Genomic DNA, 12,024 nt, shown 5'->3' on the forward strand with positions numbered 1-12,024 from the left:
GATGTTTGAAAGATGCTGTAAGATAAATTTTAAAAGGCATTTTCACCAGTAAATGTTTTTTTTTTTTAACAATTGCCCACCCCATATGTGCATCGAAGTATGTGCCAGAGGTCTCTATGTGTGTAATTTCTCCTGCAGCGAAAGGAAGCATTCCTGGGAGTGGGACTGGGGGAAGGCTCCATGCTTATGTGCACACTGTTGAATTTTCAAAAATATGCATACAATTGTTCCCATAAAAATCTACCTGCACAAATGTGAGTGACAGACTGTCCCTGTGAGAGCCTGTGTATGTCTGTGTAAGAGGATGTATTTTATTGCATGTAAGGCTCTTAGGAGCTTTTCTTGTAATGTCTTGCAGCCAAGCTGCCAGGCAGTTAATGTCAGGCCAAGGTATACATAGTCTAGGGTATGTTCTACTTCTTGGTTATTTAGACAAAATTTGAAATTTGCGTCGAGAGACTTTTTTAGCTCAATTCTGCAAGCTATGTGTGATCCTGGGATACATGATTGATAGAAAATGAAAACATGTTTTTATTCTATAGATGCATTTCTATATTTAGAGAATGTATATTTCTGTATTTCAAAGGCCAGCACTGGAGTATTGGGGAAAGGAATGGAGAGTGCGCAGAGGTCAGGGGAAGAGAGAAAGTGTGCACACCGCTGCTAATCCTCGTCAGTCTAAGGGAGGTGGTTGCCTTTCTTCCTCCACCTGTCTGACTTCCTTACATGTTGGCTCCCACCCCTCCTGAGGAACAGGAATCAATTGGGGTGGGGAATGGTGGGTGCACCATTTGCCCTAGAGCTAGCCCAGTGAGTGAGTCCTTTGAGCACTGCCACCAGGATTCATCCTGAGTTGCACAGCTTGAAAACAAAACATTGTGGATATTTAGACCGTTGGGGGGGGGGGGAAGCCACCTAGATCCTCACCTTAGGCAGCAGGTTGCCTTGAGCACCATCTGGCAGTCAGGTTTCGTGAGGACTGACATCCTGCTGTCCTCTGAGAACACCTGTTACAGGTAAGCAACTCTGCTTTCTCTGAGGTCAAGCAGGATGGTAGTCCTCATACATGAGTGAATCCTTAGCTACCCAACAAAAAAGGTGACCACCACCAATGGGTGGGGCAGCCAATGCTTATTAAATCCGGCAGCCTTCTGGACGAGTTACACCCTGTCTGACTTCTTATTGACAGGAGGCATTGTGAGGGAATGTTCCCATACACTCAGCAGCAACTCTGTAAGAATCTCATGTACTTGGACCATTACAATCTCCTTAGGATGCTCCACGAACTGGAGGATCTCAAGCATTTTGTGCCTGGCATTACTCCTCCGTCAATAACTGAAACAGGATGTCTTCTGCCATCACCCTCACAAACTCTGCAAAGGTCAAGTCCGCAGGCAGAGACTTCCTTCGCTCCTCTGGAGGAGAAGGGTCTGAAGGGAGGCCCTTGGAGGAGGACTCCGAAACATAATCCTCCCAGGGGTCATAAAGTTCCTCATCCTCATAGAAGGTGACAGGAGATGGGTCCCTTGGTGCTTGGCCTAAGTCCAGAGATGCAGGCACCGGTAGAACTGAACTGAGGGCAGCAGGCCTCTGTGTCTCCACTGGCCTCTGTGCAGTTTCCTCCTTGGATGAACTGGCGACAACTACCGCACAGGTAAGGGGAGGCCTCGGTGCCCCATCAGGCACTGAAGCTGTCCCAGGAACAGATGCCAACTGGGTCTGTAATGCACTGATGAGTACATTGAGCTTCTCCAGAAGCGGCATGAGAACGGGTGGTACCGGTTTTGCTGCCTTCAGTGCCACAGGACTGAAATCCTGCAGCACCCAGTTCACCGCTAGCTGGACTCTATATTCCAGCTCCTTCTCGAATGTTGCCAATGCCAAGACTGATAGGGAGGAAGATGGGGTATCCAGATCTTCCTCGGACTGTCAAGGTGGATCGGTGACTAGCATCAGGACCAGTGGAAACCATAGTGGACCCATGGCGGCTTGGCACTCCTCACCACGGGGTCGCTTCAGGGGCATGGCAGCAAAAGCCGGTGCATCCCCATGCATCGATGGGAACTGGTGTCGATGCTTCTTTGGCTTCCCTCGATGCTCGGCCCAGTCCTTCCCTGGTGCCAAGGCTGATGACGAGGAACCCAACATCTTTGGCCTGGAGATCAATGATTGTCCTGTCTCTGGCACCCTTGTCCCCCGTCAACATTGATGGAACCGATGGTCCCGCCAATGTTGATGACTCTGTGTCCAATCGGTGCGACTTCTTGGTCCTTTGATGCACATGCTGCCGGTGCTGATGGCTTGGACTTCTTCGACTCGAAGAGTTGCTCCATCTTGTCGAGTCAAAGTCGACGTTCCTTCAGGGTCATCTGGGTGCAAAAGCAGCAACTCTGGACGTCATGCGATCTGTAATGGACATGGTCCTCAGGCACCAGGGGCATCGCCGAAAACCAGACGTAGCCACGACAGACTAAACAAAAGGGCACTAACTGAAGACTATGGCGGTGGGGCGTCGATGGCCAGCAAGCACAATGCACAGATGCCACAGGGGAATTGACCATGAAAGGAAACTTGCCTGATCCACCGAAAACCCTCACTAGGAGACATTACAGGAAGGCACCAAGAGGGACTCGACGATTGAACAACGAGAAAATCATGCAAAAAACGTGAGGAAAACAAAATTTTCCAAAAAACAGCCAAAGTGAGCTCACTCACACGGTAATGCTTACAGCTCTGAGGAAAAAGACCGGAGAGCAACCCCGCATGGATGTGTGGTATAAGGCATGCTGGGCATGCTCAGTGTGCCTAGTCAAAGTTCTAGAAACGTTGACATAAGATTTCTGCATCGGGGCTCCATCTGATGATGTCACCCATGTGAGGACTACCATCCTGCTTGTTCTCAGAGAAACAAATATCACCACTCCTCATGAAACATCAAAAAATAAAATCAAGAAATATAAATTATCAATAATACTAAATCCATATTAATAAAAAAATATATTTCAAAACAGCCGAGTAGCCTAGTGGTTAGAGCAGCAGGCTATGAACCAGGGAACAAGGGTTTAAATCCCACTGCTGCTCCTTGTGACCTTGAACAAGACACTTTACCCTCTGTTGCTCCTTTACTGGGAGATTCATAAAACCGCGATAGTCCTCCAATGCACGTTAAACAGCTTATATTCCACGATATATGCTGTATATTGCATGATAGAGCAATATACACAATATTTGAATATCCTCGCCCAGGTTCCCTCTTCTATTACAATGACCTTCTTTGCATTTAATTTGCAGACATGAATAATGCAAATGTATGCAAAGAAGATTTTGCATAGGTAATCCTATGCAAATAATTTATCACGACCAACTGAGAAGGTGGTCAGCCATGATAAAATAACACCAGCTATTTCAAAAGCATTAAATGTGAGGCGGGAGGACCGGGACCCTAATGCAGGTCCTGATGCTGATGCTCCCATCTCATATTTAAAGTGTTGATCGAAAAAAAAAGATAGGGGGTCAGGGCTAACCTCCCGACTCCTCCCAAACTGTAAAAATAAAAAATATATATATACCCGTGCAGGGATGGCCCCAGCCCCCCAAATCCATCAAATAAAAGAGGCTCCGACCCAGGTCCCCCCTTCCCATCCCCACCCTCCCCAGTGACAAATATTGTGCCTAAACCCTCCCACCCCCTCTGGGTCAAACATCAAGTCTCCCCTTGCCCAAAAGAAAAATAAATGGTCCAGACCCTCCTCCTCCCACCCCCACCGAACCTTAAAATGGATCCCACATAGGGGCCGGGTGCACCCTCCCACCTAGCCCAATCAGTGCCATTTTCCAAAATAGCGCCGACCTGACCTTGCCCCAGCCATGTGACTAGGGTAAGGTTCGGGGATCAGATCTCAGCCACATGGTCTGGGTCAATGTCAGTTACTTCTCAGAAATCACTTGACAAGTACATTAAATGTACTTTTAAAAGTACATTTAATGACGTTACATTAAACAATACTCTGTCTATTGTTTAATGTAACGCCTTACCGGCGACAGTTTTGTTATATGGAAACCGACTTGATTTGATATGTGTATCGAGAATGTCGGTATATAAAAACCCTAAATAAATAAATAAATAAATAAATAAAGTAGACCCTTCTTCTCAAAACTGGACTAGGAAGGCCAACTCCTTTCCTCTCCAGCTGTCCTCAGACAGCAGATAGTTTTGATGGAGCAATTTTCAAATGACATTATGTGCATACTTTCCCTTTGAAAATTGGAGTAACTTATGCACATATTTTATTTAAAATTTTGGAAGGAGGTTATAAAATTACCCTCTCAGAGGCCCATATTCAAAAGATATATATGGCTAAAATCATTACCTGCATAAATCTTCCCTTTTAAAGACATTCCCCCTTTGTCTGCAAAAGTTTTTTGGGGGGGTCAAAATTACTCGGATAAAAAGAAAGCGAGACTGGGGCTGTGATGAGGGGCAGCTCCCATAGTGCCTCACTGAGTACTATCCAGCTAAATGTGTGCAGTCAAAATAGAAGGTCTAAGATTATCCGATTACTCTGGATATTCAGCATAACATTTATCTGGATAGAGTTATTCCAATAAAGTTAACCACCTGCCCGCTTTTTGAATAGGTCTTAGTTGCAGATGCTTCAGTTTGTAGACAAGATGCAAACTTTCCTCCCTCCCACTTAAACCCCCCTGCAAAGTGACTCAAGATTCAGTTAGTGGAATCCAAAATATTACCAGAAGCTTGCACAAAGAACGATGGTCTTCATGTATTTAGGGTTTTTTGATTTCCTACATAAAATACCAAAATCTATGACTTGTAAACCAGATGTCAGATTCACCTCTATTCCTAAAGTACAGGGGGCTCAGTTCCTGCAAGTCTATTATTTTTCTTTTAAATAAAATTGTGGTTAGATACAACAGCTAATAGATACAGAAGATGTGGGGATAACAGATAAAAATACATTCTAATAATTATGCATAGCAGAAAATGGCAGTGGGAAGTAAATATCTACATTTTCTGGCAGTCTTGCACCATCTGGCATTTTTCATTGAGATCTTCATCTCTACTCCCAATTCAATGCAACACTAACACAGACATGCCCCATGAACTGGCAGCCTTACCGCTTGCTAGCAGATAACGCACGAGTTCTTCATGCCCACAAAGACAAGCGTAATATCTGTCGATGGAAGGTGAAGAGGAAGAGAGATTAGAAAACCACAGAATATAAAACAGAGCTTTTCAGATCCCATCGTCCCGTCTTCTCAGAAGATCCTTTAACAGACATCTTAAAAATGATCAACAGACACCTTGCTGGTTATCCAGTAAAACCTGTCTAATCAGGACAGTGAGATGGTGCAGGCGATGTCTTTCAGATATATTATTAAATTCACTGAAAACTATCTGACTTCATTCCAGTCAGCAATCTACATTCTGTGGGTTTGAAATATGTGGATAGTGCCCAGGAAGAGAGCGTCAAAGGCTCTGTTTCCTAAGGAGTTTTACTATAGACAAAACAGAAGGGACTCATAAACCTAGGGGTTTATTCTTAAAGCATGTTTCACTTTTGTTCAGCACCACAGCACCTGTGACAGACACATCAAATTAATTTTCTAAATTTTTGAAGTATGCCAACAAACCAGACCAGCCCTTAGAATTAACATAGACGTGGAGAGTCCATCATTCTAAACCCTGCCCAGTGGCATAATGTAACTATCCCCTCATTTCAAGTAAATTGTTTGTCTCTTCACAGGAAACATAGCGCTAGAAGAATGAAGTGTTCCAACTATAAACAGAGGAGCGTCGTGAGAGATGTGAGGATAAAGCTTATACAGAACACACTCACACATTTTTCTAATCAATAAGACACTCAGCATCATGAACTCTAAAATTGTTAAAAGGCAAAATATACCTTAAAATATTCACATCCCCTAGGGGGAGGGAGTCTTAGCCATTACACAATGACAACAACTCATGGCTAAATTCAGGCCACAAGGGCACTGGAAGGAACTGTGGTCTGTCACCCAATCAAGATCTGTCACTACAATGGATGGGTTAGATGAAGAATCATGGCTTCATAGCCCAATAAAGGCTGCTTTCAACAGAGCTGGAAGCCTAAAAAGAGCAGGAAAAAACTGCCAGGTCAACAGCCCCCCCCCCCCCCCTGAAAAAGGAATATTTAATCATCTGGATTTAGCTCCCTCAAGGTTTCAGAAACAGTACATAAGAAATACCCTGCTGGGTCAAACCATGATCCATTAAGCCCAGCATCCTGTCTCAGACAGTGACCAATCCAGGTCACTAGTACCTGGCAAATCAAATAAAGTAGATATTTCCTTAGAACTTACAGAGGCGTACTGTCCCATTTATCTCGGACATTCAATTCCACGTCTCTCTGCTCAACAAGATATCTGCAAGAAGGAATTCATTTAAACATGGCCTTTAGTTTCAAGCATAATGTGAAAATCCCTCTAACTTCATCAAAAGCTACTGCCTTATTATTACATTCATCTCAATAGGGCCAGTGGATCTAGAAGCAAGGGAATCACAGGAAGGGGTAATTCACTCCGCAGAAAAGCAGTCCACCAGAAAAAGTCACAAATGCATTAATTTCTGATGGATTCGTACACAGATCAATAGTGTAACTAACAGATTTCCTTCTGCTGCACGGTAAAGTGGACTGAGCTTTAAAGCTCCCAATCTAATAGATTTTCAAAAATACTTATAACTTTTTTTTGGGCCTTCTTTTAAGAAAGGGGCACATTAAAATGCTACTGAGGCCAGGCAAAACTCAATATAGTTCTGATGGTTCATCTACATAGCAGGGTTGCAATTGCTTCTAGGTCCTTACAAATCAGGTAACAGTCCAGTAAACTCTACTCTCCATACACTGGATTGTTGTTCCAATCAAGTAAACTTTTACTGAAACAAATGGTAAAATTGCAAAGTATGAAAAATCTCTTCTTCCAACATTACAATTAAGAATTTCAGTCCAGCAACATAGAAACCAATTAGCAATTAAGGTTCCTGGGGTCCCCTTTATCCTTCCTTGCATAAAGACTCTCCTAGGAATAGATGTTAAATCCTCAGGGGCTATTACAGACTCTCCAGGGGTACCTGTAATTTCTGCACCCCCTCAGAATGCATCTCCTAGTGTTCCATAGGAATAGCTACCCTTCAAATATAAATATCATTTACTTCTCAGAGATCACTGGACAAGTAGATCCTTCTCCTTTTCAAAACTGGACTAGGAAGGCCAACTCCTTTCCTCTGATGCTCCACCTAGAGCTTTTATCTCATCTTTTCTTGAAAACCCCTCCCACATGGGCTGGGATATACAAATAAATTATGCAAGGGACCTTAGGGGTCCCTATATATTATTTTATTGATTGACCACATACTTAAACTGCTAATCCTATGCCCCACTTTTGCAATGAAGCAGATATTCGTGCAATTGATCAATTAATATTTGCTTCCTGTCTTATTTGAATACATTGTAATCCACCTTGTGCTTTACTTAGGAAAGAGGTAACATATCAAATGAACATAAATAAACAAATCAGTTAGCTTTTAGCACGGCCTAGGACTCCATGGAGGACAGGAAATACCTAATTCAAGCATGGCAGTCAAATAATCTTAGAAAATACTAAATATTCTCTATAACATGTGCAGAGCATACCATTAATGTCTACTGTACAGTTAGCCCTTAGACTACAAACTTCAGATGCTTCAAAGCATCTGAAAATAAAAGGAATATATTTTATCAAATAGTAAAATAATATTTAAAAATTCTGATTATATAGATTAAAAGGAGATAGAACCGAGTATCTGTGAATACTTTACCAGAAATTATAATACTGCCCATTTTGACAGCTTTGAGGCTCTTAATGTCATCAGCTGTTTTAAGGCATGTGAACTGGGCCGAGATCCAAAGCAGAAAGGCACTTGTAAACAAGTAGCAGAACACAAACAGGAGGGATCCAGGCACCTGAGCCCTGCACAGCACAACTCTAAAGGAGCAAAAGAACGATGCCCTTTCTGTCCCAGAGGGGATGGATGCCTCAAGGGAGCATCTAACCAGGTCTCCCACTCTACGCCCTGCTCCCCTCTAGCGCTAACTGCTCTCATGCCCTCGCAGTACTTTTCATGTCTCCCCACCCCCCCATACAGAGCTGCAGAGTTGCTGTTTTCACCCCATGCCATCATACAACCCTGCAGAACTGATCTCTGCCTCTATGCAGCCTTCCATAGAACTATTAATAATTACCCCTATGCCGCCATACACTCCGGCGTTACTATTTGCAACCCTCGCCCAGCCTCACCGCACTCGGAAGACGTCTCCCTTCTTGCAGCTGGTAAACAGATCGCTGGTGTCCATGGCCAGAGGCGCGGGGTTCCGGAGCGGCACATTGAACCAGCAGAAGCTGGGCCTGGCGAGCGGAACGGGCGCTACTCCTGACACGGAGCCGCAAAGGGAGAGGCTCGATCAGACGATGCAGCCCGACCCGGCTCGACGGTTCCCTTGTCACGATACCCTCTCCCGGCTCGGTTTGGCCTCTTTTCGCCGCCTCTGCCAAGTCCCGAGTTTCGGTGACAGGCTCCGCCCAGTCCCGCGCGCGCAGCCGCAGCGCCGCCAGGATGGGGGAAGGGACCTGAAAACACCCCCCGTCCCTTTCGGCCGCTTGTTACCATGGAGATGTGCCGACGGTCTAGGCCTCGACCTCAGCTTCGGCCTCTAGTGGGACATGCGAGCCTTTGTTCCCTCCAGTCTTTAATGTCCTAAAGCTGTAGGACGTAAGGCTCAGCGCTGGCTCTGATTAGGCAAAGTTGGATGTGCTCTGCTAAGTGGCCTGACAAACACCATATAAACCAAACAGCCTCAACTACCCAAGACGTATCACTGTCCCTCTGCAGCAGACGTCGTGAAGTGCCTTATTGCGATTAGAAAATGAATTTTTCTAGAGCGGCGGGCGCTAATCAATAGGACTCTGCTGAGATAAGCAGGTGGACAGAACCTGCGGCAGTGAATTCCGGTGGCGGGAAACACTCCAACATGAGACACTAGCGGAGAAGGGAGGATGCGACATCGTAATATCCTGCTACACTGTGGTGCAAGGAGAGGAGAGCCGCCTGTCCGAAGGGAGACCGGTGGGAATCCTGTATACATCAATTAAAATCGCATTCGCAATAGGAATTTCTCTAGTTTGCCTAATTTTAAAAAAATTGTCTTTTAAACAGTGTAAGAAAGAAAATTGGCAACAAATATTACACTTTTGTTTTTTCATTTAATTTTCTAATGAAAATGGTTGTTTGTATCCAGTTAATATCCTTCTTTCCAGCATGGCTGTTAGTGCCATGCTGGAAACTTGAAATAAATATTAATAATGACTCATGTATTTCTGATTTCCGTGTTACCACAATAATGTGCCTCAAACGCTCCAGTGACCCCCATCTCCACAGAGTCCAGCGTCATAGAACATAAATGATGGGATATAAAGATAAAAACGGCCCATCCAGTCTGCCCAGCAAGGTGCTTGGGGTTGTAACTACTGCTCTGTGCAGGTTACCCTATGCCTTCTTTTTAGGGCTGTAACCGTGCCTGCTGTTTAGGGTTGTAACTGCCACTTCATGCAGGTTACCCCATGCATTTTGTTTGGGGTTGTAATTACTGTTCTGTGAAGGTTATCCCCGTGCAGAGGTATTACACCAAAATTTACCACGTTTCCCCATTTTGTTCATTTCCCACCTCTAGCCGTTAGGGAGATTTTGTATTTAACCCATGCCCTTTTGAATTCTGTTACTGTTCTTGTCTTTTATCACCTCTTCTGGGAGGGCATTCTATGCAGCCATCACTCTTTCCATGAAAAAATATTTCCTAATGCTGTTTCTGAGTTTACCTCCTTGGAGCGTCATATCATGATCCCTAATTCTACATCTTACTTTCCATTGGAAAAGGTTTGATTCTTGTGATTTAATACCTTTTGGGTATTTACAAGTCTATATTGTATCCCCCTCCCCATCTCTCCTCTCCTCTGAGCAATATGTATTTAGGCCCTCCAGTGTCATATGCCTTTTGGTAGCCTTCCTCTGGACTGTTCTGCCTGTCTTTTTCCTTTTTGATATACAGCCTCCAGAATTGAACATAGTACACTAGGTAAGGCTTCACCAAAGACCTGTACTGGAGCTTAATCACTTCCTTTTTTCTGCTGGTTAAGCCTTTCTATGCAGCTCTGCAGCCCTCAGGCCCTAGTCACCCACTCCCTTGTCACATTACTTTGCTAACTTGGACACTATCACCCTGAGGGTTCTCTCCCAGTCCAGACACATCAGTCTCTCATCTCCCGCCTGTAGACTTCTTCACCCCAAATGCATGACTCTATACTTCTTTGCATTAGATCCTAGCTGTCAAATCTTCAACCACTCCTCAAGCATTCTTAGATCACTTTGCATTCTCTTTACTCCTTCAGGGGTGTCCACTCTGTTGCAGATCTTAGTGATATCTACCAAAAGCAAATTTTTTCCTTCTATCCCCTCTGCAGTTTCACTCACAAATGTATTGAACCCAGAGCCGTAGCTAACCTAGCGCCGATATGGCCTCGGCCATAAGCGCCATCGATCAGGAGCGCCATTGCTCTCAAAATATGGTAGGTGATATGCAGGCCTCCCCTTCACCAACAGAGTTTTGGTGCCTCATTAGTTCAGCTGCATGAGGGGAAGAGAGGTGCTGTGTCAGCTTTTGGAGTCTAGGGGTGGAGGAGCAGTGTGTCGTCACCTTCGTGGATGACAGCTTGAAACGTGGGCTCCTCCAACTACACTAGCAATCTCCTAAATATCTACTCCTTCCGAGGGCTAAATCTCCCAGCGCTATTAGGATTGTGAGAACAGAACCTCCTGATGTCCACGAGGCGGAAAACAGTGGACTTTCGGAAATATTCCTATAAAAAATCCAGTAAGGAGGAAGACCCTGCCATGGCTGACATGACGGACCGGGAGCAGGCTATGCCCGACACGGCAGATCGCGATGAGGATCTAATATCGAGGACGGAGATTTCCCGACGAAAGCTGAAATGAAGAGCTGGTTTGCTGATCTAAAAAAAGACATTTCCAACAACACAAATGACATCATGCTTTCAATCGAGGAACTTAAAAATGACGTAGCAGAAAATGGCCGCCGCATCTTTGAAATAGAGACGCGGGTGGACGCTCACAACGAAGATATTAAAAAACACCAAGAACTTCAAACAGCGACGCATTGCAAAATTGAACAGCTACATGAAAAATTAGAAGATCTGGAGAATCGCTCCAGGAGGCTCAACCTACGTTTTCGAAGCGTGCCGGAGACACCGGACTATGCTGACTGCACGGCTGTGGTGAAACAAATAAGTGCCTTGATCCTGGCCTCCGAAACTTCAGTGCCCGAACTGGATTCAGGTCAAGCCGTTGAAATTAAAATTGATCGAGCTCACAGACTGCAGGGCCCCAGATTGAACAATAATAACCCCCAAAGATATTATTGCTTGTTATCACGATTACAACATTAAGGACAAAATCGCCATGATTGCCTGGAAGCAAGCCACGTGGGTCTGGCAGGGTAATTCTGTAATGATCTTTGCAGATCTCTCCCCCATTACAATTCAAAAACGGCAGGAACTCAAACCAATCACTGACCTTCTAAGGTCTGAAAAAGTTAAATATCGCTGGCTATTCCCTTTCGGGATAAGTTTCTCCCTGAAGGGTGAATTACACCGACTGAAAACTTTGAACGAGGCGTTGAGAGTTCTACATACAGCTGGGTACCCCGGCTTTGAACAGGCGATGGTGGCACCTAAATCTTCTAACCACAGGGAGGACTTTCCAAGATGGCAGCGGGTATCTAAGGGAGATAAAAGGCTGAGACGCAATGTGGAGACTTCAGCAGCGAATCAGGCTCCCACCTGAAGATAGAAGGATGGGTATTATAATTCTTCAACTGTTCTTATGCCGGGGACATATTTTCCCAAAAACATTGTTAT

At 44.7% G+C, this 12,024-nt stretch overlaps 1 protein-coding gene across 1 annotated transcript in view; it reads right to left on the bottom strand.

Annotated features, from left to right (window-relative positions):
- Positions 1-8,636, bottom strand: part of ABTB1 (ankyrin repeat and BTB domain containing 1) — a 72,465-nt gene extending 63,829 nt beyond the window's left edge. Inside the window, exons 1-3 of the mRNA XM_029601315.1 lie at positions 8,335-8,636; positions 6,361-6,423; positions 5,137-5,192 (exon numbers count right to left, since the gene is read on the bottom strand). Of these exons, the coding sequence (XP_029457175.1) occupies positions 5,137-5,192; positions 6,361-6,423; positions 8,335-8,390 (175 nt within the window). The 5' untranslated portion in view covers positions 8,391-8,636. The remainder of the gene's footprint in view (positions 1-5,136; positions 5,193-6,360; positions 6,424-8,334) is intronic.
- Positions 8,637-12,024: the final 3,388 nt, after the last annotated feature.

Source organism: Rhinatrema bivittatum, chromosome 4 (assembly GCF_901001135.1).
Source record: "Rhinatrema bivittatum chromosome 4, aRhiBiv1.1, whole genome shotgun sequence".
Classification (NCBI taxonomy): Eukaryota; Metazoa; Chordata; class Amphibia; order Gymnophiona; family Rhinatrematidae; genus Rhinatrema; species Rhinatrema bivittatum.